Here is a 27852-nt window from a genome sequence, read left to right on the forward strand (position 1 = left end):
CCATTTGAATTTTTGATCAAAGACACTGATTTGTCAAGTTGTAATTAATATTGATTTTTTAAAAATGTCTATCATGTCTGGACATTGTTTAATACCTGCAGTTTCTGCATTTTTTCCTCAACTGCTATTTGATGCACAGGCTTATCAGAAAAACCGACAAATTCCTTGGAGATATAGTCCAATGCAGTATTTAGGTCTGTGATGCAAACCTGGTATGAGTCGTGTTCTTGAACATGACCTTCCAATTTTTGCACAGACTCCTAAAAATAAAACATTGACAATGCATGCATTAGGTCCCTGAATTATCCCACTCAGAAAATAATTAAATGGTTCATAAACATTTGTTTTATGAGGTTTCATCTTGAAAAAGGAATATGGCCATAAATCATCCAGAGTTCTTAAGTAAAGTTTTTAGCATTGAGATTTTTGTTTCCCCCATGTTTCTTTGCCTTCATTTCACTCCCGAAAACAATTTGTCAAGAGGTTTACAAAATGAAATGACTACAAATTATATCATCAAATCACAAACACCCATAACAAAGCAGTTCCCTTAATTATCCTTCTTACTACAACCAAGTACCCACTCTTGGAAATGAGACTATGTGAAATCAACCTAACCTCAGATTCCTTTCCTAAGACTCAAACTCCAAAATTGTGTGTTAGGAAAAAGTAATCCTAACTCAAGAGCAAAACCACCTTCAGGTTCTCTCCCTGGAATAAGAAAATAAGGTGACCGCACCTGATCAGAAAAGAACAGCAATTATTAAACTAAATAACTTACAGCCAAGTGGGTATAATCTTCACGCCTGCACAACTCCTACTATCTGTATAAGCAAGATTTCTTTTTTCTTTTTTTAACATCTTTATTGAAGTATAATTGCTTTACAATGGTGTGTTAGTTTCTGCTTTATAACAAAGTGAATCAGTTATAGATATACATATGTCCCCATATCTCTTCCCTCTTGCATCTCCCTCCCTCCCACCCTCCCTATCCCACCCCTCTAGGTGGTCACAAAGCACCGAGCTGATCTCCGTGCTATGCGGCTGCTTCCCACTAGCTATCTATTTTACATTTGGTAGTGTATATATGTCCATGACACTCTCTCACCCTATCACATCTCACTCCTCCCCCTCCCCATATCCTCAAGTCCATTCTTTAGTAGGTCTGTGTCTTTATTCCCATCTTTAAGCAAGATTTCTTATCCAGGTAATCCTTATATTGAATCTGGCTTTCAGTATGCAAAGAATTATAAACAATTCTCTTAAGAGAATAATATGCCTCATGACAAGATGACATTTTACCTCTTAATTCTTTTATTGCAGATCATGTGGAAAGACTCAAGGGAGAAACCTGATAAGGTTTATACAGAATAATGGATATAACTATTATAATAGATGATGGATGGATATGTGAATGGATAGACGGATGAATGCAAGCATGGATGAATGGGCGGATAGATGGATGCTGCATGGACAACTTTGACACTGTTACCTACATAAAGATGCCTAAACATACCTTAATCCTTCCAACCCCTTATGAGGGGAACTTTGATGAGAGGAAATAACACTATTATCAAATAATGCACACTGGATTTCTCTAGCAAAACTGACCAAATTGATTGCTCCATCTTGAGTAGTTAGTATTTGTATCTAAAACTGATAAATTTTAAAAGCTTTTGATTTACCAAAAGAACAAAACAATGGTCCTATATACAAATATTACATAATTATGCATAATTAGGACAATCATCTAAAATTTTATTTTGACCATTTCACCTGTAGTTGTTGAAGAAGACTTTCATGTAGATGCTTTATTTCCAGCCACGGCTCTTCACTAAAGTTGGGATTTTTAGTGCACTCTAAGAGGTAATTTCCTTGAGATTTTAACTCCTCTAGTAAGGACGTCAAATCTTGTGCTTTCTGGAGGAATTTCTTATAAATTTTTAATTGAGCTTTCTTCTCCTGCAAACCATGTTGCAGAGCAAAGCCCACTTCTTGTTTCTTTTTTAGTTCTGTGAGCATTAATCTCAGATCCTCTTTACTTTGCAAATACTTCTCGCCTTCTAGTAGAAGCTTTTCTTGATGGCTAAATTTAATAAAGTATTTTACAAATGAAATGATATATCAAAATCTTATAATACAACATGCATTATTATAAAAAGCTTTAAAATAACACTACTGTACATTATTCCCAGGGACTTCTTTGGCATTATAACATTCTAAATAGCACTAAGTTTAGCTCAGAAATCAAGATTAAAATTAGTTGTGGTATTACTTTTAAAAAGTATTGTTTTTTTGTCACATAATTTGATCTGAGAACAAATATTTAATAATTTAGATTTCAAACTATTCCAGTTTTTATTGTTTAAATATAATTATAATATTCCATGTTTTTCTTTTTCATATAAGTAAAATAAACAAGCATTCAGTATATTGGCCAACTAGTTTATATTTTCTATAGCTTGAATTTGTTTTGATCTGTTTTTCTTAGAAAAATATAAAACTTACATTTCCACCAAATATTAAATGTGTCATTTAAGACATATGAATTAAGAATTTTCATCAGAATTATGCCCATTAAATTCAGACAACATTTATCAATGTTTACACATTTAAGAATCTCTTAGCATATATATTTAAATGCATGAATTATCCTGCAGTAATACCAGGAAGATACTGAGGTTGTCTGGGGAAAGGGTGTTTTGGTACAGAAGGGGAGTGTTGAAGGTGGAATGAGGTAGACAATGTTAATTTGTTACCAAGGGCCCCATGGGTTGATGCACCAGCCAAAGTAAACACTGCCACTGAGTTATGACAGCATGTTTCATATCTGATGTAGAGGACTATTCTTCGCTTCTGCCTCAACACTGTGATTGCCCCTGATATTACTTACTTTCTCTCCAACAGATATATTATATCCACAACCAGAAGGCAGACAAAACATACTTGTTACGGCTTCACTGTGCAATGAAAAACCATGAAAGTGGTGAAGGCGTGCCCTTTACCTTAGATATGTGTTGGCTAAATGGAGTGTGTTGTCCCACTGGCTCTTGATATCAGTAAGGGTCTTTGGAACCATCGGAGCCTTGCTGCTCTCAGCCTGACTCACGATGGTCTGTATTTTAGCGTCCCCTTCAGGCTTTAGTAAAATGATTTCCTAAATCAAATAAAAAAGATCTTAAAATCTCATTCATACCACTCAGGGATATTTCATATGATATGTTTTTATTTATAAACATTATTCAGAGATTCTAACTGCAGAGTAGATTTCAAAATTACCCTTTCATTTTTATATATTCCCCAAATACAAAGACATCCTTCACGTTGTATAGAACTGGTTCTCAGTAAGCATTTGTCACATTGATCTGGTTGCATTCCTACTCTTCTCTTGATTCTCAATTGCCCTCAAAGAAATTGTATGCCAAAAAATCCCTGGCAAATCCTCCTTCCAATCTGTACCATTATTTATAAATAAAGAGTGAGGGTAACAACCTGAACAAGACACCTCTATACAACCAAGATTGGGTTTATGGCTTCCCATAGGAAAATGCAGAGTGCCTCAAGCCAACTACTGTTTCTCCACCACAACGTAATTAATTCTCATTCCCTGCAATTTTATTTTCCTCTTTTGCTCCAAACAATCAAGTTCCTCCCTTCTTGGAAACACTACTCCAGATTCACCTTCCCTGGAAAACCTTTCAGATATAATCCCAAATGATTGATTACTTCAGTATGTCAAATGAACCCTCATGGCTTGACCGCGTCATCCTCTGCACTCGGTATCTGATAAACTAAGAACCACACAACCCACTCAGTATCTAATATCCTTTAGGAACCATACGTATCCACTCTGAAGACGAGTTCCTCTCCAGCCCTCACCTTGACCTTGCCGATGCTTCTGATGTACTGACATACATTCTTTTAACATCCTAGCAAATTTCCACCTGCTGCAGCTCTAATTTATCGTTTTAATTTCATTTCTTCTGCACTCAGTGAAGATGGACAACTGGACATTGCTCTCACAAAGAGAGGATATACTTTCTCCCTTCCTTATTATGCATTACAATAATTTTAGATCCATCATAGCCCTTCTCTTTTGCAAGCTCAGTCATCTGAATTCCTTCAACCAATCTGCAGTGATCCTATTTTCCATTAAAAAACAAATCTTTGCAGTTTCCCTCTAAACCTTTTCAAAATTAGAGTTCACTCTGACCTCCGAAATTTAGTTTCCACAGTTATACCTTTATTTTTTGGATTCTTTCCTCGAGGGGCATTTTGCCTTCAGATGAATTCAAAACCATCAGGGACTCTTTAATCCCCGTTATCCAACGAGTTACATCATGTGCAAGATCATTAAAGCTCTGGTCCTTGGCAGGAGGTAACTTATCCTCTTCATCAATTTCACATAATTGTCCCAATAATGTCTGGTATCTATTGATCAAATGTGTTGATTCTGTTACTATTTCTTCTTCCTCAGTAATCCCATATTCCTTCACAGAGTTGTTCAACTGGGCCATAGATTCGAATTGTTCCCTGTAAATTCCAAATATCATTGAAAGTTTATAGGAGCCACGACACCACTTGAGAAACCATATTCCCCAGAAATACATCTCATGCAAGATCAGCTATACCTCTTTCTAGCTAGAGCTTGGCAAAATAGCTCAGTTTTCTCTCTTGTTCCTTCCATTTCTTTCCATTTCTCTTCTTGATTAGTAAACCACTTACTCAGGTTTCTGTGGTCATTCTGGAGTCTAAAACAATATCACACACATTGGAATATAAAATCAGCAAAAAGTGTTTATCTGAAGAGAAGGTTGGCACAAATCTTGTGAGTCAACCAGGTTTTTTACTACATTTTTTTAGTTTCTTTAGAGAAAATTTAATTTGTAACATTAAAATCTGAATAATAATAACATGTATTATAGTGGAATTCTAATGAGCCATACATATATATCATAAAGAACAGGAAACAAACAAACAAAATATTTTTGGACTCTCCCCTGAACCTTGGCCATAATTTGAAGAACTCTCCAAACTTCTATATTCCTAGAGCCAAACTTGGGTTTGAAACTACATATTTTATTTTTGGAATTTGTGTGTATGTCTATCCCACTGCTAGCTGTACTGAGGCAGAGTACGTATGAAGATATCATTAGCAAACATGCTATTAGACATCACCTTTATTTCCTACCTCAGTAGCTGCTGCAAGCACTCATCAAGCTCCTTTGCTCGTGCCTGGCATATGGACTCCATTTTTTCTAATTCAATTTCTTGACTTACGATCCAACTGTTAAGCTTCTTAACAGGTGCTTTGGGCAGATGATTTTTCACATGATTCAGTACAGTTCCCACCTGCTGTATTTCACTGCCTCTTCCTTCAAGAGTCAAGAAATCCTTAAGAAAGACAAAAAGTCAATTATATCCTATGGGCAAGTCTCAGTATGGTCCCTGCCACCCCAGTGACACTTTCCCAAGATGGTACATAGACATGCCATCTTCATAACATGCTACATAAAAGAAGTTGCTATGGAGAGGTGGCTAAGTGCAATAGCAAATGATCAAAAGACAATTTATGTTGGTTCTAGAATGTGTGTGTACATTTGTATTTGCATCTGACTTTCTGGGAATCATATCAAGCAAAATGATGCCACCATGTGGGTCAGTGGGAGTTAGACCGGGAAAGCCACATTTTCCTATCCTGGCTCTGCTCAGCTTCTCCTAAATACTTGCTCCTTTCTGGCAATCAATATGTAAAACTAAACAGCCTATTCTCTATTTAACTTTGTCCAAATCAGAATTTTATTTCAATGTTTGTGTTTCAAGGTTTGAGCATCAATTGTTGAGACCCATGCAATGGGCAAAGTTTAAAAAAAAAGTTGGAACTATAATTTAAAAGCAGAGAAGAAAGGTGATTTTGTCAATAAAGAATAGTAGCATCAAAGCAAGGAATTAAACTGGGAACATTTAATGCCACTGATAAGTCTGAGAGCATAACTTATCACCAAAGCCTAAAGTACTTGATAATCTACCATAAAGTGATCAAGAATTAAAGGTGCCATACGCATTTGAAATGCCCACATTATTGCCTCTTATTTCAGACTATCTTCCCCTCCACTCCCATCAGCAGTGTATTAAAGTTCAACTACAATTTTTAAAAGAAATATGGCTGGGAAAAAACTTTTTAAAAAGTCAAGCAATCTCTTATAGAAAGTAAAGGGGTTTCAAAGTCCAAATTAGGTAAAGCCTTTTTTTTACATCAAATATGATTTTAACACAACTGAATTCACCAGCAAACATTAAGTTAAACAGCATCTTAGAATAGTTGTGAAAACAGAACCTTTTTAAGTCACTTACACCCTTACCCAGTAAACACAGAGTGTTAAAAATACTGGGCTGGCCAAAAAGTTAGTTCTGGTTTTCCGTCGATGTTACGGAAAATCCCGAACGAACTTTTTGGCCAACCCAGTATTTGGGGAAAGGCCAGGTTTTTTGGAAATATTATCTCTATGTAGGGAAATTACTAAGTCAAAATAATTATTGTCCTATCTACTTATATATAGTTCTATCTCCAGCATTTTAATTTTGATAAATTTTGATTGAAATTTAAACGTGTCTTCTTACAGAAAGTTTTTGTAGTTTTTGTTCCACACTTTTTTTTGTTTCTGATGGTTCAAAACACTCCTTAAGGTTCATTTTAACGTTGCCAAACCAGTCATTAAAGTTCTTGCACTGATCTGCAGGAAAAAAAACAAAAGAAGCTATATTCATTCAAGGAAGATGTCACAAACCTTGTTAAAGTAAAATATTTTGAAACTTGCTTCCCATGTCATGGGTACGAGTCACTATAAAGTGATAATAAACTAAACCTAATTTTGAGGGTTAATGGAGCCGACGTGACAATTGTGGCATATTTTCTACACCAAACCTCCTCTCCAAGCATACAGGACACCCAAAGACACCTGCAGGGCCAGCCCGCTACAGGCATGTCCCCAGACTCTGACCACAGGGAGAAGGTCAAACACTAGGACCCTCGTGACTTTCCTTCACGAGAAAAAGACCTGGTACTTGAACAAAAGAGACGTTATTTACGATAGGCATAGATCAGTGAGTGTTTGCTCCTAAAAGATTTATCTGAATATTATTTCCTTAAATACAGTGTGTGCAACCATCTCTAAGTGAAGCTTAGATTAACTAGCCTTTGTGCTCACAGTATTTATTCATACCTCAAGATTCCCAGAGGCGCAGTAAGAGAAACATTGCACTCACCATTCAGTAACTTAGAGAAGTGATCTTGCAAAACACTTTTTTTGGTATTAAATAAATCACTGACACTTTCGTACTGCTTTTTTAATTCAGAGAGTTCAGGAGTCAGACAACCTATTTGATTCTCAAGTAATATCATACTGTGTTTCTGCTGTAGAATTTGCTGTTGAATCTCCTAAATATATAAACAAACAAACAACACTGAAGTCTTAAAAATGGGCTCAATCTACACAGAACATATTAGGTATCCATTGTTTCTATAAAAATCTAGATGATTTTTTATTGGGTAGACCTGCTTTCTCTTAGCTAGTAAATGTATAATGCAATGCAATTTAACATCAAATAATGACTGTCCACAAAGCAATTCAAAGGTGAAACAGTTAAATATACACAAATTGTTTTTCTGAGTTTTTCCCCCAGACTTTCATTTTTTTATACTAACTATTTTTATAATAATTATTAACCTCAAGAGGACAAGACCATCAGAAACAAGTGTGAAAATAAATCTGAACCACAGAAGAGAAGTAGCTGGGAAGTACCTCTAGTTTAGTAAAGATCTCCAAGCTGTCAGAAGGAGACAGGGCATTTAAGAGGGACTCAGTCATTCCAATCTGGGTCTTAGCCTGGTGGAGATCCTCCCTTAACTCAGCTGTGCTGCCAACGAGTGCACTGCAGTTGGATTCTCCTGTTAAACGCATTTTCACATGTTCTATCTTGTTCAAAATAGAGGACTCCATGACCTGAAATCATGAAACATATGATGTACTGTAATGGACTTGATTTAACTAGATTATAAGACAACTGCACTGCTGAAGAATGAGTTGAAACTTCGTTTCATTTCAAGGTGAAATAACTTCTCTCTTTCTGATTCTTCCTTGTTCTACATCACTGATACAATTCAAATATTGCCTTTAAAAAAAACAGTAACGTGAAAAAAAACTGAAATTGACATTCTTATTTTTTTCTAAGAGACTAAGTGAATCTTCCCCTTAAAACAAGTTTTATTTAGCATACCAGTTGAGGTGCTATCTCATGGTGCTTATTGGAAAACATATTAAAACATATAGAAAAAAAATTAAATAGCCAGCATTTATTAAGTGTGTATTACGTACACAACATCATGGTAAGCACTTTATATACAAAATACAGGCTTAAGAAGGGTAACTTGCCCAAGATCACAAAGTTGTCTGACAGCAGAGCCAGGCCCTCCCCCAGAAAGTCTTGACTCCAGAGCTTATATTCAGGCACTTTGCACTTTGATTTAAATAAAAGTCTAACAAATCTCTTCACACAATAGAAAATCACACTTGGGGCAATCTCCCTGTTACTCCATCTAGCAACTAATAAACTTGGAATCTCTTGAGCCGTATTCTCCTTCCTATGCCCAAGACACTTATGAGGAAACCCTTGTTACTTTACATGGAAGCAAGGTAACATCTCCCCCTCTGCACAAGAGGCCTGTGAAATAAATGAAATGAGAATAAGAGAATGCAAAAAATTATTCATTCTAAAATGGGACAAATATGATAAACTATGCTGGCTATTAAAAATTTGGTTGGACATGACTAAAGATGAATCAAATAATGATCCTAATTTTATTTTAGGTTTAAGTTTTAGAATTCTGGTTTATGAGCATTACTTTAGAGGATATAGAGCATCTTTAATTGCAACTTTAAAATAAAAATTTTCTTACCTGTAATTCAAGAGGTATTTCACTGCTTTGAAGCAGGAACTGTATCTTAGCCACTCTTTTAGAAAATTCTGAAGGTTTTTGTTCATGGACTTGCAACTCTTCCTAAAACACACAATGTTAATGGAAAATATCTTTTTATTTTATACCTTATTTTCTGGTACCCCTGATCGCTATTGAAAATATAGAGAAACTGAAAGAGCCTTTGAATTTCCCCTAATCACTTGATTTTTGATACAGTCCTGGGAGTTGCAAAACTAAGTGTCTTCATGGATCAGGCATATGTTATAACTGCGTGAAACACTCTAGCAATAAAACGAGAGGGGCCAGGCCTGTGCCACAGCAGAATGCAGTGCCTGCCTAAAGGCATGACATCTCACAGCTCTGTACATATAAACATACACATAAACATATAAAGCCAACACACACACACACACACACACACACACACACACACACACACACACACACACCATGTTGGCAGAATTTGGCCCACACGGTAGCCGTTATGATCCTTAACTTCAAATTTTTAAATAACCTGTATCTCAAGACAAATTTTTTTTTAACTTTTAATTTATTTTTATTTATTTATTTTTGGCTGTGTTGGGTCTTCGTTTCTGTGCGAGGGCTTTCTCTAGTTGCGGCAAGCGGGGGCCACTCTTCATCGCGGTGCGCAGGCCTCTCACTATCGTGGCCTCTCCCGTTGCGGAGCACAGGCTCCAGACGCGCAGGCTCAGTAGGTGTGGCTCACGGGCCTAGTTGCTCCGCGGCATGTGGGATCTTCCCAGACCAGGGCTCGAACCCGTGTCCCCTGCATTGGCAGGCAGATTCTCAACCACTGCGCCACCAGGGAAGCCCCTCAAGACAAATTTAAGGGATACTTAGTGATAATTCATTTCACTTAGAAAATCAAAATCTTACTTCACAACTGTCATAATATACCCAGGAAACTCATAAATCTCCACACATTTTGCAAGTCTTTTTCCAAAAGTATAAAAATGGATATGTGGGGCTTCCCTGGTGGCGCAGTGGTTAAGAATCCACCTGCCAATGCAGGGGACACGGGTTCGAGCACTGGTCTGGAAAGATCCCATATGCCACAGAGCAACTAAGCCCGTGCGCCACAACTGCTGAGCCTGTGCTCTAGAGCCCGCGAGCCACAACTACTGAGCCCGCGTGCCACAACTACTGAAGCCCGCGCGCCTAGACCCCGTGCTCTGCAACAAGAGAAGCCACCGCAATGAGAAGCCTGTGCACCACAACGAAGAGTAGCCCCCGCTCGCCGCAACTACAGAAAGCCCACGCGCAGCAACGAAGACCCAACAGAGCCATAAATAAATAAATAAATAAATAAATTATATAGCACAGGGAACTCTTCTAATTCTCTGTAATGACCTATACGGGAATAGAATCTAAAAAAAGTGGATATATGTATATGTATAAAAAAAATGGATATGTGAATTTAAAATTGAATAAAGTGACCAAAATTAGAGAAAAAAAAATGAGACTTGAGACATTAGACGTGGCATACTGCAAAGCCATCATGCGCGCATGCATACATTTTTATATTACATTGAACCACATATAACTGTCAGACTTAACTGTTTTTTGACATACCAAGATTGTAATTTTATATGGTCCAAACTAATAATATGCAAACAACCAGCAATAGAAAGAATTCTTTTTAGAGTTAAAAGAGATAACTTTAAAAATATTTTTTAATTATTTTTTTCTTTTCCATTATGGTTTATTACAGGATACAGAATATAGTTCCCTGGGCTATACAATACGACCTTGTTGTTTATCCATTCTATATATAACAATTTATATCTGCTAGTCCCAAACTCCCAATCCATCCCTCCCCCGCCCCCTCTCTCTCTTGGCAACCACAAGTCTGTTCTCTATGTTTGTGAGTCTGTTTCTGTTTTGTAGTTAAGTTCATTTGTGTCATATTTTAGATTCCACATATCAGTGATATCACATGGTATTTGTCTTTCTCTTTCTGACTTACTTCACTTAGCATGATTATCTCTAGGTCCATCCATGTAGCTGCAAATGGTATTATTTCATTACAAGAGATAAGTTTAATTCTTTCTAAATGGCAAAACCTGAGATCACTGTTTTAAAAAACTAGCCTCTTTTGAAGCTCTATAAAGATTTTGATATTCAGCATTGTGTTTTTTCCTAATTTTTCTACTTTACTTGAAGTATAGTTGATTTACAGTGTTGTGTTAGTTTCAGGTATACAGCACAGATTAATAATACCTGCTAACATCTTCCTGGATACCACAAAGAAAACGATGGAATTCAGGGCTCACTCAAGGAATAATGAAAGAAATAAAAGATTTCTTTGTGATTTCTCTACCCCTCTTCAAGAAAGCAGACTTGATATTAAAATGTCAACAATCTACAAAAAGAACAAATATTTTATTTCTGTTTAATTAACCTTCAGCTTTTCTCTTTCCTCTTCAGTCAGTTGATGTAATTCCATTTTTTGAAGGATCTTTTCAGTCCACTCATCAATCCCATTTTTTAAGTTAAAAAGCTTGTCCCATAAAGCTAGAGCTCGACCAAGATTTTCATAGTAGTCTTCTGTCTTCTCATTTATCTACCATAATTAAAAAATAAAAGTAACACATTTAGTGGTGAAAAAGCATAAGAACAATTGTTTCAGTCAAACACAACTTTAAAATAAAATTTTAGATTACCTTTACTTGCTAAATAATTTGCTTTATTCATCAACAAAAAATTTGCTTTAACATACCGTGTAGTTCTTCTACAAAAAAAAAAACTTAGCTGGTTTGCTGCAGTTTATATGCAGTTGAAAGCAATAGTTTTCCTCTTCTCTAAACCACAATAATAAAAGATGCTTTTAAAAACCCAGAGCAGGGACTTCCCTGGTGGTGCAGTGGTTAAGAATCTGCCTGCCAATGCAGGGGACACAGGTTCGATCCCTGGTCCGGGAAGATCCCACATGCAGGGGAGAAACTAAGCCCGTGCGCCACAACTACTAAGCCTGCGCTCTAGAGCCTGCGAGCCACAACTACTGAGCCTGCGTGCCACAACTACTGAAGCCTGCATGCCCTAGAACCTGCATGCTGCAACTACTGAGCCCACACGCTACAACTACTGAAGCCTGCGTGCCTAGAGCCCACGCTCTGCAACAAGAGAAGCCACTGCAATGAGAAGTGGCTTCTCATTGTGCAGTGCCCACACTGCAATGAAGAGTAGCCCCCGTTCGCCGCAACTAGAGAAAGCCTGCGCACAGCAACAAAGACCCAACGCAGACAAAAAAAAAAAAAAAATTAAAAAAAAATTTTAAATATCAAAAACCCAGATCAAAATATAGCACAAATTCTTAATTTATAATTCATAAAAATATCATTACTACTCAACCAAAAATTATTTTAAAAATATTAAATAAATGTAATGTTGAACATCAACTGGCTGCATGGATGGATAATATATTAACTAGTTTATTTCAAATAAGTTGAGTATACACTTGTATATCTAAAAGAGTATAGATTCATTTGTTAGTACAATAGTACCTAACTCTGGGCATAAAGCTAAATCCCAAGTCATAAACTTTATATTATATGAACATTTTTTGTAATGAGCACTTTTGAATTTTGTAATTAGATAAAAACATTAAAGATACAAAAGAAAAGATCAATTTAATTGTTATTAAATAGAATTTCTAGTCGATTAAATTATCACTTACATCAAGCCATCTATCCACAATAATATTAGCCTCTTTCTCAAAAGGAGGCTCTTCAAAGTTTCTCATTTTATTTAGATGAAATTGTAGATTTTTGCAGATCTGGTTAATCTTGTCTACAACTTCTAAATGTTCATTAAATTCTTCTTTAACAACTTCAATCTGTAAAAATGATATGAAACATGTTTTGATATACTGATACAGACAAATAAGACTTATTGTCCCACTTTCTCAATGAAAAGGTTTTAGAATCCTAACCATCTGGTTTATTAATAATCCTACACCCAAATTCCTTGTCCCACTCTGCATGATGAAATATTTATAATGATCTAAAACCATCTTTCTAGTGCATGTGAAATAATATTCTACCAAAAAAAAGCACCTCTATTCAATCGTATAAAAAAATGACAGTTCCAAAAAAAAATGACAGTTCCTAGACTCCTCAAATAGGAATCATATTTGTCATTTTGAAGAACCTAAGTGCTCATCTGAATAAAACAGACAGAACTCTAAAACATCTTTAATATGACTTCTAGTTTAATCTTTCATGATTCTAACTCCCATGTCATTTCTAACATGGAAGGTGAAAACACTATTTTACCAAAAGGCCAATGATCTTAAACTACAAAATAAAATTTGAGTGTCGAGTAATGCAATCTTAATGTTTCCACTCAATTTACCTATCTTATACAAGCATTTTTAATGATTATATAAAATTTGAAAATAGTGATTTCTCATAAATAAAAAACTAAAAATTATACACCGACAGGGGACTTCCATTTCTGGGAATATGCAGTAGACATAATTTTTCCATTAAGCACAACTAAAAACCCTGGACATCATATACAAAACAGACTTAAGAAGACTGAAAAGTGAGGAGTTCAAGGAGGGAGAATGGCTGGGGGCATCAGCTCCTGAAGACAGCCTGGTGGTGAGCTCCCTGAATTTTCTTTTTCCCTTGGATATCCCAGACTGTGTGCTGGAGAAGTCAGAAGCTGGTAAGATCCACAGACACAGACCAGGAAAAGCCTGCTGTCTTCAGCCCAAGAACGAGGAATAGGACAACCTACCAAGACAGAAAACTTTTAGGAAATAATCACTCACTGGAGCAAAATACCATAGGAAACACTGTGGCCCAACGCCCACCTGTGCCAGCAAAGGTCAAGTGTAGAGCCTAGACAGCCACCACCATTTCCAGGCTGTAACAGGAGCCCCACTCTCCCCCAACCAGGGAAAAGAAGGCCGAGTAGAGCTGGGACTTTCATTCCTGCTGGGCAGTAACAAGCGCACACACTCACACACACACACACACACACACACACACACACACACACACATCCATGATGTCAGGGGAGGCTACCTAGGGAGCTGTAAGGAGGAGCCAGGGAGGTGTCAGTAGAGACCATGTGGGGAAGCAGAATGCCCACCCCCAACCAGCAGTAACAAGGAGCCCTCTGTCTCAGGTGTCCTTATTTGCAGAAAACATGATTATCTATGTCAGAGAGCCCAAGGACTCTACAAAAACACCCCTAGAACTGATACGTTGGTTCAGAAAGGTCACAGGATACAAGATAAACATAAAAATCGATTTCACTTCTCCATATTAACAATGAATACATGGACACAAATTTTTAATATTATATCATTCACAATTACTCAAAAAATCGAATACTTAAGTGTAAATCTAACAAAACATGCACAGGAACTATACGCTGAAAACTATAAAATACTGATTAAAGAAATCAAAGAAGATCTAAATAAATGCAGAGACATACTAAGTTCATGGATCAGAAGACAACATAGTAAAAATGTCAATTCTCCCAAAATTGATGTACAGGTTTAATGCAATTATTATCAAACCCACAATACTTTTGTAGATATAGACAGGATTATTCTAAAATTTATATGGAATAATAAAGGAACCATAATAGCTAAAATATTTGAAAAAGAAGAATAAAGTGGGAAGAATCAGTCTACTTGATTTTAAAACACCATATAGGTACAGTAATAAAGATTACATCAACTGGCAGAGGGACAGACACACAGATCAATAGATCAAAGTGAACCCAGACAAATACACCCAACTGAGTTCTGACAAAGATGAAAAAGCAGTTCAAAGGAGGAATGGGAGCCTTTTCAACTTACGGTGCTGGAGCAACTGGACATTTATAGACAAAAACGTAAACCTTGATCCAAGTCTCACACCTTATACAAAAACTAATTCTAAATGGATGATGGACTTAAATGTAAACCATAACACTATAAAACTTTGAGAAAAAAAATAGGAGAAAATCTACAGGATCTTGTGCTAGGCAAAGAGTTCTTCGACTTTGACACCAAAAGCACAATCCATGAAAGGAAAAATTGATAAACTGGATTTTACCAAAATTTAAATCTTTTGCTCTGCAAAAGACCCATTAAGGAGATGAAAAAACAAGCTACAGTTTGGGAGAAAATATTTGCAAACCACATATCTGACAAATGACTACTGTGTAGAATATATTAAAAACTCTCAAAACTCGACAGTAAAAAAAACCAAACAATCTATTTAGAAAATGAGGAAAAGATAAGAAGAGATATTTCAGCAAAGATGACATACAGATGGCAAATAAGCACAAGAAAAGATGATCAATACCATTAGCAATTAGGAAAATGTCAATGAAAACCACAAAGTGATACCACTATATATCTATCAGAATGACTAAAATACAAAGTAGAGGCAACATCTAATGCTGGCAAGGATGTGAAGAAACTGGATCACTCATACATTACTGATGAGAATGTAAAATGGTACAGCCACTCTGGAAAACAGTTTGAAAGTTTCTTTAAAAATGAAATACATAATTAACATACAACCCACCAACTGTACTCCAAGGCAATTAACCCTGAGAAATAAAAACTTATGTTCACAAAAAAGCCTATACAAAAGTTTATAGCAACTTTATGCATAATAGCCAAAAACTAGAAACTACCCAGATGTTCTTCAGAGGTGACAGTTAAACAAGCTGTGGTACATCCATACCATGGAATCCTACTCAGCAAGAAAAGGGAACAAACTATTGATGCATGCAAGAATCTGAACGAATCTCCAGAGAATTATGCTGAGTGAAAATAACCAATCCCAAAAGGTTACATACTGTATGATTTCATTTATATAAGATTTTCGAAATGACAAAATTATAGAAATGGAGAACATATTAGCGGTTGTGAGGGGGTGGAAGCAAGAGGGAAGTGGTAGGGCTATCCGATGACAGAACCAGGGATAGTCTGGTGATGGAAATGTTCCTTCTCTTGACTGTATGATTGTCTGTAACCTGACTGCAATATTGCACTACAGTTTTACAAGATATTTCCATTGGGGAAACTTAGTAAAGGGTACATAGGATCTCTCTGTATTATGTCTTATAACTGCATATGCATCTATAATTATCTCAAATTTAAAAGTTTAATTTAAAAAATTAAAATTACTTAAATGTTTTAAATGGAAAAAAAAAATAACTGGGGCAGTTTTTGTCTCCTGACTGGAAGCTGACTGATACACTGGCAGAGCTGAGATGCAGACTCAGGTGTTTTTTTTCTCCCAGCTCAGGACATTTTGCATAGGGCATAATAAATGCTTGTTCAATTAGATGGAAAAAATATATATGTATGTGTGTGTGTGTGTGTAACCTAATTTTTATTACATTCAAAGAACTTTGTTGTTACATTGACACAAGCTACCAGTGGGTGAAGAGAAAAGAAAGAGGAGAGGATACTTTTAGCGTTGACAGGAACTGCAGGCTTTGTCCTACAATGAATGGAAGGGGTAAAATAAAGGAAACTAGATCCCCCCCCCTTGACATTTCCCAAACTTTAATAGTCCCCTGACATTCTAGCTTTCTAGTCTTACTTTTGCACTTCTGCCTTTGATTAAAGAGAGTGGAAATTTGGCACCATATCCTAGATAAACATCCAGGTTTCTATGGTTTTGAAGGACGAAAGTTCTCAGTGGTATCATACTTCAGCCACTGGTGCAAAGCATCATGACAGTACATACGCCAGAAACTGATTGTTTCTGAAGACAGTACCTAAGTCATCACAAAATTAACTGAGAGTTATGTTAACAACTGGTACTAAAATTTGCTTTTTTCAGACAGTTAAAAAAAGCATATGAGAAAATAATTAAACACAAGTGTACTTCTGTATCTTCCATACAAAATGATATATTATTTCAGCAAATATACAAAGATACCACACTAGATACAAGATTCTCAATATAATAATAAAAGCCTGGGCATTTATACATTTCTTAAAGGTAATTACAGTTGTTTTGTTAATTTTTAAAATATTTTTGTGAGTAAACCTTTACATTTGAGAAAGGGGTACAGACAATGCAAAGTTAGTCATTTTTTACTTCTATAATATACATGTTTCAAATATGTCTTCAGGGAAGGCAATATTATGATGATTGGAACATGACTTTGTAGTCAGATAGACCTGAGCTTAAATAATGATTCTGTCACTTGTTAGCCATATAATCTTGGGAAGGTTATTTAACCTCTATCCTTACTTTGTTTCTTTGTTTACAGAGAAAGTTGCTAATCTGTCCAGCCAAGCCAGGGGTGATGATTCCACCCCAGTGGACCTGGAAGGCAGAACGTCAAGCCAGAGAGGATTATTCTCAAGCCTTAAGGTTTAATGTTATTTGCCTTGTTAGGTTTCGGACTTCCTTGGGACCCAATACTTCTTTCTTCTTTCCTATTTCTCTCTTTTGGAGTGGATATATCTATCCTATACCTGTCCCACCACTGTATTTTGAAAGCATATAATTTGTTTGGTTTCATGGGTTCACAGCTGTAGAGTGTAAAAAAATGAATAAACAGAAACCTAAATTAAACAGAGTTGGGAGACCAGATGGGGTGGCAGAGCCCAATAGGAAGAAGAAAGGCTCCTTTATTGGCAAGGCCTTAGCCAATGAAAAGCCACGGACTCTGTTTACTACAGCCCGTCCAACGTCCTTTTCCCCTCTATAAAAGCATCCTTCTCTCCTTGCTGTGCAGGGACTTGCACATGGCTCCCATGGGTGCAGACCCTGAAATGCAATTCTCTGCTGATCCCAAATAAATCCCTCTTTGCTGGTGAAATATCTGTCAGTCTATTTGTTTTAGGTAAACAAGAGGAATTTCCCTCAGGATGAAGTGCACCTTGAGTTTCACTCATATCTAATTTAGATGATATTTAGATGAGACTTTGGACTAAGCTGGAGCGAGTTAAGACTTTTAGGGCTGATGGGAAAGAATGAATACACTTTGCCTGTGAGAAGGACATGTTTTGAGGGGTCAAAGGCAGAATGTTATAAACTGTGAGAACTGTCTTCAGAACTGTATGAAATAAATTTGTGTTGTTTATAAGCCCCCCAGTCTATGGTATTCTTTCATAGCAGCCCAGATGGAAAAAGACAACAGCCATAGAGGAACTAATCATAGCAGAGGGGTCAAGACCTGGATCTAGATTCCCATCAGGGAGACTCACCCAGGAGAGGGGCCGAGTGCCTGAAGGTGATAGAAGTTTTATTAGTCAAATAAATAACCTGTCCAGAAAGTGCAGTTTACCATTAATGGGTTGATTAAGTCCTAGGTACTCTGCAGGCACTTTACAGATGTTACCTCACCTAATCAGGAAAGGAACAGCTCTGCTGGTAATAGGATCCCACTTAGTGGGACAAAGGCAGGACTCCAGGAGTGAGGAGGATTGGCACAAACCAAGAACAGCTGCAAGTCAAAAGGGATTCACTATCTGGTCAGTTTGAAAGGCAACGACCCAGGATCTGTGAGTATCTAAGGCAGAGACCTGGATCCTGAAACAAGAGTGCAAGCTGGGAAACTGGTATCAGGGACATAGTAGAAAAGTAGCTATGTGAACCGGGCCACAGGGCTGAGGGGATTTTGTAAAGCTGATCGTGTTGGATACTCTGAGAACCAAAGCTCCTTAATCCATTTGGATGAGGACACGATCCTCCTAGATCCCAAGACTGCCAAACCCAGAAGCTGCCTCTGCTGGATGGAACCAGACAGGTTGCATCTAAGAGATTCCGACTGCCAGCCTGCTCCTAGCATGGTGGTCTCCCTCGATTAAATCTGATGGGAAACCAGTTACACAGTCACATATTGTACAACTGGTGTCCAAGCAGAGCTCTTTCTGATTGGTCAGTTCCAAGAAACTGCGTCTGAGAAAGGAGGCCGCAGGCAGGGGCTACTCCTCATCTGTGGCACTGATGTGACTCTGAGTGTCACTTCAGCCTCAGGGATAAGAGTTCTAGACAAAGACTAAATTGTCTGTAAGAATCTGGTCTACAGGCATACCTTGGGGACATTGCAGGTTTGGGTCCGGACCATGGCAGTAACGGGAGTATCGCAATAAAGCAAGTCACATGATTTTTTTGGTTTCCCAGATATATATAAAAGTTATGTTTACATTATACTGTAGTCCATTAAGTGTGCAGTAGCATTATGTCTTAAAAAATGTACATACCTTAATTTAAAAATACTTATTTGCTAAAAACACTAATCATCATCTGAGCCTTTAAGCAAGTCATAATCTTTTTGGTGGTGGTGGGTTTGAGATACTGCAAGAATTCCCCAAATGTGACATAGAGACACAAAGTGAGAAAATGCTGTTGGAAAAATGGTACCGACAGACTTGCTCTACAAAGGGTTGCCACAAACCCTTCCATTTGTAAAAGACACAATAAAGCAAAGTGTGATAAGGTGAGGTATGTCTGTATATAAGCCTCACTGATGCTGTGCTCAGCCACTGGGAACTTTAATAAAATTGCTTTCTAACAACCAGGTGTATCAAGTAGATGATATTTCACCAATGCCTCTGATATTTTGACAGCACTTTAGCATAGAGTACTCATAAAACCAAGAGGAAAAGCAACTTTCTGGTGTACAGTAATACAGTGTAGTGTATCCTTTTCTAACTATTCCATTCTTCTGCCACTCTGGTTGATAACCGCATAAAATCATAGAAAATAATGACATCTAGTGTCCAAAAGTGTTATTCTTCTTAAACTATGAAGCTGTGATCGGCGAGGCTATGAACATAGACGGAGCAACTTGGAGATAAGCTCACACATCTTTACGAAGAAATAAAAGGGAAGAAATAAAAACATAATTTTTCCTTTATCCACTAACAACAGATGGGATTTTCCTAGTACCTTCTTTCTCTCAAGGTTGCAATGAAGTCTCAGGGGTTTTTTTTATGTGGAAAGTCAGTGCACAAACTGTTCCAACCTTTCAGAGGTCGCGGCAGGGGCAACCCCAGACTCCAAAAGAACCACACCATCAGTATCAAAACCCAAACAGATGCAACCCAGCATTAACCTGGGGACCAATTTTTTTTTCAAGCCCCGGGGATAAATTCAATAAATTCTTAGATATCTGGTAAAACAAAGTCACTAGTAACTTCTTCTAAACTAAGTTTCGAAAGTGACTCCATTGATAATATCCTCTCTATTGGGCTTGCAAGCGAGGCCGCTATGTAAAGTTTCCTTTGGAATTTGGACTCACCTCTGCTATCCTTTTCTTCAAGTTCTCCTTTCCCATGTAGGAAGCCTGGAGGGAGATGATATTCTCTTCTTTTTGAATCAAAGTTGTCAGGACACTTTTAAAATTCTGATATTGTTTTAAGAGCTCCAAAACTCTTTCACATTGGTCAAGGCTATGAAAAAAAGTAAAACAGCTAAATTTCTGAAAATAACAAAACCATTCTTTCTCTTTGTAAGTATCCTACAGTAATGACTAATAAGTTATAGAAGGATTTTTCCTCTAGACATGGTTTAAAATATTGTTTTACAATTTAACCTAAGAATGATGGCATATATATTTATTTGACAAATGGATGGTATAAATAATCACTGGATTACTATTTTCACCAGGTCAATATTAAAAAGTCACCAGACGTAAGCTCTGGAAAGAAACACAGGATTCGTAACCATAAGGAATCAGCACCTCAATTTCATCATTAACTAAAAGATAACTTGGAAAACAATGCCTCCCCAGCATTATTCTTAGAGACTGCTTCAGTGTTAATTTAATATGATTCAATTATGTCTATTTCAACTCATTCTAGATTTAGCCCTTTTAAAAAAAGTTTAGTACAGACGATGTGGCAGCTAAGACACCTGGTTCCTAGTTATGGTTGGGCACTAATTAGTCATGCGACCTTAGATAAGTTACTTGAGGCTCTTTGGACCTCAGTTCTTTCCTCTGTAAAATCAAAGGGTAGACTAGATCAAATCCACAGACAGACTTCATCTTGACTACTGTATACTCACATTCCAGTAGGAAGCAGGAACTCCACAGATGGAGTTCTGTGGTGAAAGGACCACTGATAGTAAAGTTAAGGGAAACCACCAAGGAGCTGAGACACCCAGAGACTAACCCTTCCAAAAATAGGTTCAGCACCTGGGCTCAAGGGGAAAGAGGGAAAGTGCCCTAAGCCAAAGAGGTGTCAGTAGGAGCTGCTGGAACCACTTGCTGAAAAGGGTGGGGGTTAAGACCACCCCGACTTCTCTCTCTTCTTGGTTACTAATCTCATACTAGTACCTCCCACTTCCTAACCCAACTGGAACCCTTGGCTTGGGTGGTACAGCCTGTAGGGGTCAGCCCTCTCAACTACTCCTACCCCCAGGCAGAGAGTAAAGGAAGAAGGCAGGGATGGAGACTCTTCAGCCGAATCGCCAACCAGGACTGATAGGTAAGGGCTGCCACAGAATTAAGAAAACTTCTGAGCCTTGTCCAGGTTCTGTAGGAAAGATGGCAGTAACTGACTGGCAACATCTGCCATTTAAGTGGAGTGTGGTAGGATAATGCCCCCAACTCCCAAAGATGTCCACGTCCTAATCCCTGGGTCCTGTGAATATGTTACCTTACATAGCAAAAGGGACTTTACAGATGCGACTAAATTAAGGATCTTAAAATAGAGACATTATCCTGGATTATCTGAATGGGTGCAAGATAATCACAAGGGCCCTTGTAAGAGGGAGGCATGAGGGTCAGAGTCTGAAGGAGATGTGATAACAAAAGCAGAGATGAGACAGAGAGAGATTGAGATTTGAAGATGCTGCACTGCTGGCCTTAAAGATGGAAGAAGGGGACACAAGCCCAGGAATGGAGTAGGTGGCCTCTAGAGGATTGAAAAGGCAAGGAAACGGATTCTCTCCCAGAGAGTCCAGAAAGGAATGCAGTTTCATTTTAGGATTTCCGACCTCCAGACTGTAAGATAAGTTTGTGCCGATTTTAAGCCATGACATTTGTGGTCATTTATTACAGGAGCAATAGAAAACTAATATAGGTGGGGCAATAATAATTATAAATACACTATGTGTTTGTCCTCCCTCTTAGACAACCTCTTAAAGTCATTTGTCCGTAATCTAGGATTCCAGGTCTTGCCCCAGACGTTGGCCCAGTGAGCTTCGAGCATGAAATCCTTAAGTTGGCCTCTCCTTGAGGCCCATGGGAATGTGTTTTCAACATACAAATTTCAAAAAGTTAATTGTGCCACAGACAGTTTTTCAGATTTGGGAGGAATTTTTTTCCTTACCATTCAGTGACCGAAGCTTTTGTATTCTCCCACAAGAGTGCTGTGCCTTGGCACTGTTGACTCAGAGCTTTCTCTCTGCCGTCTTTGAATTGTGGAAGAGAATTCACCATTTCTTGCAAGTGTTTCTTATCTTCTCCACATTCATCTAGATCCTTATCCAGTCTGAGTAACGATTTTTTCCTTGATTATGAGAGAGAAAAATTTAATGGCCAATTAGGCGATTTGATTCAACACAAATATGGGTAATTTGTGGGAGCACACTAACTTTAATTTGTCCTCATGAGGTTTGTTTTTTTTTAATTTATTTATATTTATATATATATATATATATATTTTTTTTTTTGGCTGTGTTGGGTCTTCGTTTCTGTGAGAGGGCTTTCTCTAGTTGCGGCAAGCGAGGGCCACTCTTCATCGCGGTGCACGGGCCTCTCACTATCGCAGCCTCTCTTGCTGCGGAGCACAGGCTCCAGACGCGCAGGCTCAGTAGTTGTGGCACACGGGCCTAGTTGCTCCGCGGCATGTGGGATCTTCCCAGACCAGGGCTCGAACCCATGTCCCCTGAATTGGCAGGCAGATTCTCAACCACTGCGCCACCTGGGAAGCCCAGCATGGTAATCTTATCCATCTCATGGCTTTAAACAGCATTCTAAAATGTTGATGACTCTCAGATGTATACCTTGCCCAGAACTCTCTCCTAACATCTGATGCCACCTATTTTTAACAGTCTTATTGACAGTGCTACTTGAACATCCAATAAATATTTTGAACCTATTGTGTCTAAAACTGAGCACACCTGATCTTTCATTCAATGCCTGATAAACTTGTCTTCATCATCCCAGTTAACGGTAACTCCAGTCTTTCTTTTACACCCCATGTCCAATGTGTCAACAAACCTTGTGGACTCTACTTTCAAAATACATACAGAATCTTAATATTTTTTGCCACCTCACCACTGTTCCGTGCCACCATCATTCCTCACCAGGATTATTGCTATAGGTCAAACTAGACTTCCTGAGTCTTGCCTTGACTCTTACAGTCTATTCTCAACACGCCAGCCTGTTACAATGAAAACCAAATCATTTCCCTCTGCTCAGAAGCCTCCAATGACTTCCCATGTCACTCAACAAAGAAACCAAAGTCAACACATGGCCCACAGGTCCCTACAGGAGCCAAGCTCCATCCTGCCCGTGACCCCTGTGACCCCCTCCCTGCTAACCTGCTCACCTCCTCGTCTCTCCTCAAACATGCCAGGCCCAGTCCCACACCTGCCCTTTGTACCTATAGCCCCTCAGCCTGGGAGGCTCTTCCTCCAGGTTGTCACTTGGCTTGTCACTCATCCCATCTGGCTCACACGTCACCTTCTCTGTAAAACTGTGCCTGCTGACCCTGTGTGAATTGTAACCACCTCTTCCTTCCCTACTTACTCTTTCTCCATGGTCTTTATCACCATCAAACATACTGCATATCTTCCTTGTCCCACTAGATAATAAGCTCTACCAAGGGCAAGAATTTTTGTCTGTTTTGTTAACTGCTGTATCCCCAGGACCTAAAACAGTGCCTGGCTTATTCTATTAGTAACTCAATTAAAAACTAAAGCAATTTACTATCTATCAAAGTATAGTTTTCATTTATAAATTAATAAGTTAATTTATTACTAATTATTTATAAATCTATAATAAATGCATTAACAGTCAAATTAATAACTAAACCAGTTCCACAACTCATGAAGAACTGGAGCGCTGTTGAAATGGAAGTCCCATTGAGACAGAGGGCTCAGGGAAATTTCAGAGGGAAGAGTTTAATCAGCTAAACAGCCTCAGGAAAGCACTGAGCCTGAGGGATTAGAAGTGGGCAGAAGAGATGGAAAGTGGGCGAGATTTAGAAGGGGGAGGGGGGCTCACAAAAGTGACTCTTTTGCTAACTCTTGCTAACATTTTCATTTTCAGGACCTGGAGGCCGACGCTGAATGCCACAATGACAATAGCAGCACTCGTACAGATGGCTGCGAACCTCAGGTAACCCCAGTTCTGCTGAGTCTCCAGAATCAACACTAACCTTAGTCTACCTCTTAAACTCAGTCCTCATCTAATCCTGCCAGGAGGAGGGGAGAGGACCAAATAATGAAGGAAGAAGTAGGGACGAGGCGTGGTATGTGCATCTTCCACCACTTGTTCTCTATTATCAAATGTGTAGAGTTTCCCAGGTCTTCCCCCATCAGGAGAACTCCATAATAAATAAACAGCAGCAAAGAGACTTTGAAGCAACTCATGGACTTCACACATATCTTATTGTACTCTTCCTCTGTCCATAAGAAGGAAAACTTCAAAGGAAAAAATTATATAACACTTTGTAAAGGCGCAATCTCAACAAAAAGAAAGCTTGTTTGAAAAAGCCTACAAAAAAGAATGCTGAACCTTGAATAGAGGGGGATGGCACAGAAGTAGAAAGACACAGGAAGCATTTGTTTCACCTAATAGATATTTGGGAAAAGGAAAAAACAGAAAATCGTCATCTTGCATGGAAATGGATGAAAACGATACCTACCGTTGTTTTACAGCTGGAACGGTCGGATCTTTCAGGCCTATTTTGCTGATTTGATTGTGTACATCTTGAATATTTTTCAGGAGTTCATTATTTTTGAAAATACAAGTCTCTAATAATTCATCTTCTTCAGTGAGTTTCTCCTGTCTGCCAGAGCCATGTGTCTCAGATAAGCTTCTGGACAAAGCATTCAGAAGTTTTTCACAGGAGGTGTTTTCACCCCGTTCAGCATCTTTAATGCTTATACCGAGCACCTTCAAACGTTCGTCCAAATGTCTGGCCTTGTCTTTCATCTGATGAATTCTTCCCTCTTTATTTTCCACCGTCAAAGTATTTCCTGGTACCACCTGTGAACCTGAGGCTGAAAGGTCTATAAGAAGCTCACCAGAGAGTTCGGCTCCTCTCAGAGAAGCCAAAAAATCTTCCAGAACTTTGAGGGCATCTTTACTCCTCTGGACTCTGTGGTTCATTTCTTCGAGTTGTGTTCTGTGTTTCAGGATAATATTCTGTGCTGCATGCAGGTCAAGCGGGTTTAATTCCTTTAATGCAAAGTTGCCTGACTGTTCCAAATGATTACATATTTCAATCTGTTTTACTATGGAATCTTGGATATTCTAAAATAAAGGTAAGAAAAGCTGAAAGACTGAGGCAGAAAAAAGAAAAATTGCATAGCAGAAACTAACCTCAAATTATGTCACTAGATTTGATCAAGAAAACTGCTTCTCAGTTTAACCAAGTCTGACAGTTTTGACAGAAGGAACACTTTAATTACAAATGATCAGATGGCCCAGCTCTTTCATTATCTGATACCCTTCCTGATATATAGATCCCCAAAAGAAAAGAGGTATATAAATTTATCGATTCAATGAAAATAATTACAGGTTGAACTATTGAGACATCTGTTTATAATTTGAAAAATAAAAAAACATATTTTTAAGATGAGATTTGGAATAAGTAAACTGTAGAATATGACAATTTAAGCATCTTAGTCTAGTACAGAGAGAAAATTAGGATTTCAGTCATTGGAGAAGGCATTCATAAGCAAGCCTTCATTTTTAATTCAAAGAAAATATGTCATTATTTACTCTATGGTACCTATTGATACTTCCAAATTGGCAAGGAATTAAAGAGTTGAGAAATAAATAACAAGTCTAAATTATTGAAGATTTTTCTGCCGTGGCTTATATTTGAAATAAATACTATGGATGTATAATTTTTAAAAAAGCATAAACATGTATAAATCTCCGAAGAACTGTTTATTCTATAAATACACTGTGAGAATTTATATTTACCCTCAGGTTTCGATAAATGTCATCAGCATCAGTGAGATTAAATTCTTGAATGGCCATTTCACAGAGGAGCAGGTCTGAGTCACAGAGAAGGAGCAACTCCTTCTCCACAGGTAACACAATATGCAGCGCAGTCTCCAAAGACTCCATTCTGGGTGAAAAATAAATCAGACATGAGGGGAAAACACAGCAGAAAGATATCTTATAAAACATATTAATGCCATTATTTAACCAAGAACAGAAAATAATTATTCAATAAAAATACATACAATGATGTGTATAGATCATCACATTAAAACCCAAACCCAGTGATCCACAATGGCAAAGAATGAGTTGTTTGCTATATCCAAGTACTCTCGATAATTTAACTGATACTGCGCTAAATGGAAAACTGTTGTAAAGCATACTAAGCTTTTCTCTCTCTTTTGAAATACAAAATACTAAATGTAATTGAACCTTGCCTTGATGACAAAGAAATTCATTATGCATACTAATTATTTTATTAGTGGAAATATACTAGGATTCAAAGTCTAGGCCAATAATAAGTTGAAATGTATGACCCTGGATAAATAACATATAGACTCTGAGCCTCAGTTTCCTCCTATGTAAAATGGGGAGATGTGCTGGGGGTACACAACCTATGTAAAGGGATAACAATAGCACTCTCATTCTAAAAATGAGGAAATCAAGGCCCAGAGAAGTTACGTGACGTGGCTAAATTCAGGCTCAAGGGGAGACAGTGGGAAGAGCACGGCCTTTGGAACTCAACAGACTTTAAGTTCCACTTAAGTCTCTGGCCAGTAGTATGGCTTGGTTATGTGATTTAACCTCCCCCAGCAGCAGTTTCCTCATCAGCTTCTCTTATGGTTGTTGTGACAACTAAATAAAATAACATACTTAGTATAATATTAGCCTCTCTTAAAATTTAGTAAATTTAGTAAGCTCATGGTTAATAGATCCCAGCATTATACCTGGTATTAAGAGTCATCTGAAGCTCTCTTTCTTTCTCCTTTAATTTATCTCTTGCCTTAACTAGAAAAGGCTTCCTAATGTCACTTTCCAGCTCTTCTAACTTCAGTGAAGTGACTTCAAACTCTTTCCAGCAAGCATCAGTTTCATTTTTTAAGACCTGGATGAAACATGTAAATTAATTTTTCAATGAATGGGTTAATAGGCACAATTATTCTGTTCTTACAAAATGAGACATTTACAATTGTGGGCACAAACACAAAGTTTCACATGAAAATACATTTGAAAAGATATTTTACAAGTAAACTATCCTTCAGAGAGCAATGCTATTAACTGTGCTCTCAGAGAATCCACTGAATGAAATCAAGGGAATCAGCAACATGGCTTTCAAAGGAATCCAAATGCCCTTCCCTGAAGTTAGATACACAGAATACAATTCAGAAAGATACACAGAGATATAAGAACATATTCTATTAGATATTCTATTTTCTCTAGTCTTTTTTTTTTCTCCTTAAACTAAAATTGCAATGAACCAAAATCATTTCTATCAAATGAGAATGAATAAAATTAATTTATAATTTATAGTTAAACATCTAAAATTCTATACTATTCCAACTCCTTATCTTGGTTCTGTTTTTTTTAAAAAGGCACTGCTATAGAATCTGAGTGCTCATCAGTATAATTTGTTCTTCACTTTCCCCAAGGATTTGTATAGTTTTTCTAACCAACTTATTATTCAGTCACAGGAGTAAGGTCTCAAGACAGCTTCTTAATTGTGATGAAAACGTGCTACATCC

At 37.6% G+C, this 27852-nt stretch overlaps 1 protein-coding gene across 21 annotated transcripts in view; it reads right to left on the reverse strand.

Moving 5' to 3' along the window:
- SYNE2 (spectrin repeat containing nuclear envelope protein 2) overlaps positions 1 to 27852 on the reverse strand; it is a 313751-nt gene that overhangs the window by 157599 nt on the left and 128300 nt on the right. For 20 of the 21 annotated variants that reach the window (XM_082386394.1, XM_082386392.1, XM_082386393.1 and 17 more), the window contains 17 exons: positions 27058 to 27215; positions 26090 to 26237; positions 24801 to 25411; positions 22257 to 22436; positions 20222 to 20372; positions 12675 to 12833; positions 11400 to 11561; positions 8957 to 9058; positions 7803 to 8003; positions 7267 to 7438; positions 6622 to 6734; positions 5192 to 5394; positions 4632 to 4751; positions 4242 to 4533; positions 3006 to 3157; positions 1777 to 2086; positions 96 to 260 (listed from right to left, as the gene is read on the reverse strand). In XM_082386394.1, the coding sequence (XP_082242520.1) occupies positions 96 to 260; positions 1777 to 2086; positions 3006 to 3157; positions 4242 to 4533; positions 4632 to 4751; positions 5192 to 5394; positions 6622 to 6734; positions 7267 to 7438; positions 7803 to 8003; positions 8957 to 9058; positions 11400 to 11561; positions 12675 to 12833; positions 20222 to 20372; positions 22257 to 22436; positions 24801 to 25411; positions 26090 to 26237; positions 27058 to 27215 (3399 nt within the window). The remainder of the gene's footprint in view (positions 1 to 95; positions 261 to 1776; positions 2087 to 3005; positions 3158 to 4241; positions 4534 to 4631; positions 4752 to 5191; positions 5395 to 6621; positions 6735 to 7266; positions 7439 to 7802; positions 8004 to 8956; positions 9059 to 11399; positions 11562 to 12674; positions 12834 to 20221; positions 20373 to 22256; positions 22437 to 24800; positions 25412 to 26089; positions 26238 to 27057; positions 27216 to 27852) is intronic. The other variant, XM_082386388.1, reaches the window with a different exon arrangement.

This window comes from Balaenoptera borealis, assembly GCF_965194805.1.
Source record: "Balaenoptera borealis genome assembly, chromosome: 3".
NCBI lineage: Eukaryota > Metazoa > Chordata > Mammalia > Artiodactyla > Balaenopteridae > Balaenoptera > Balaenoptera borealis.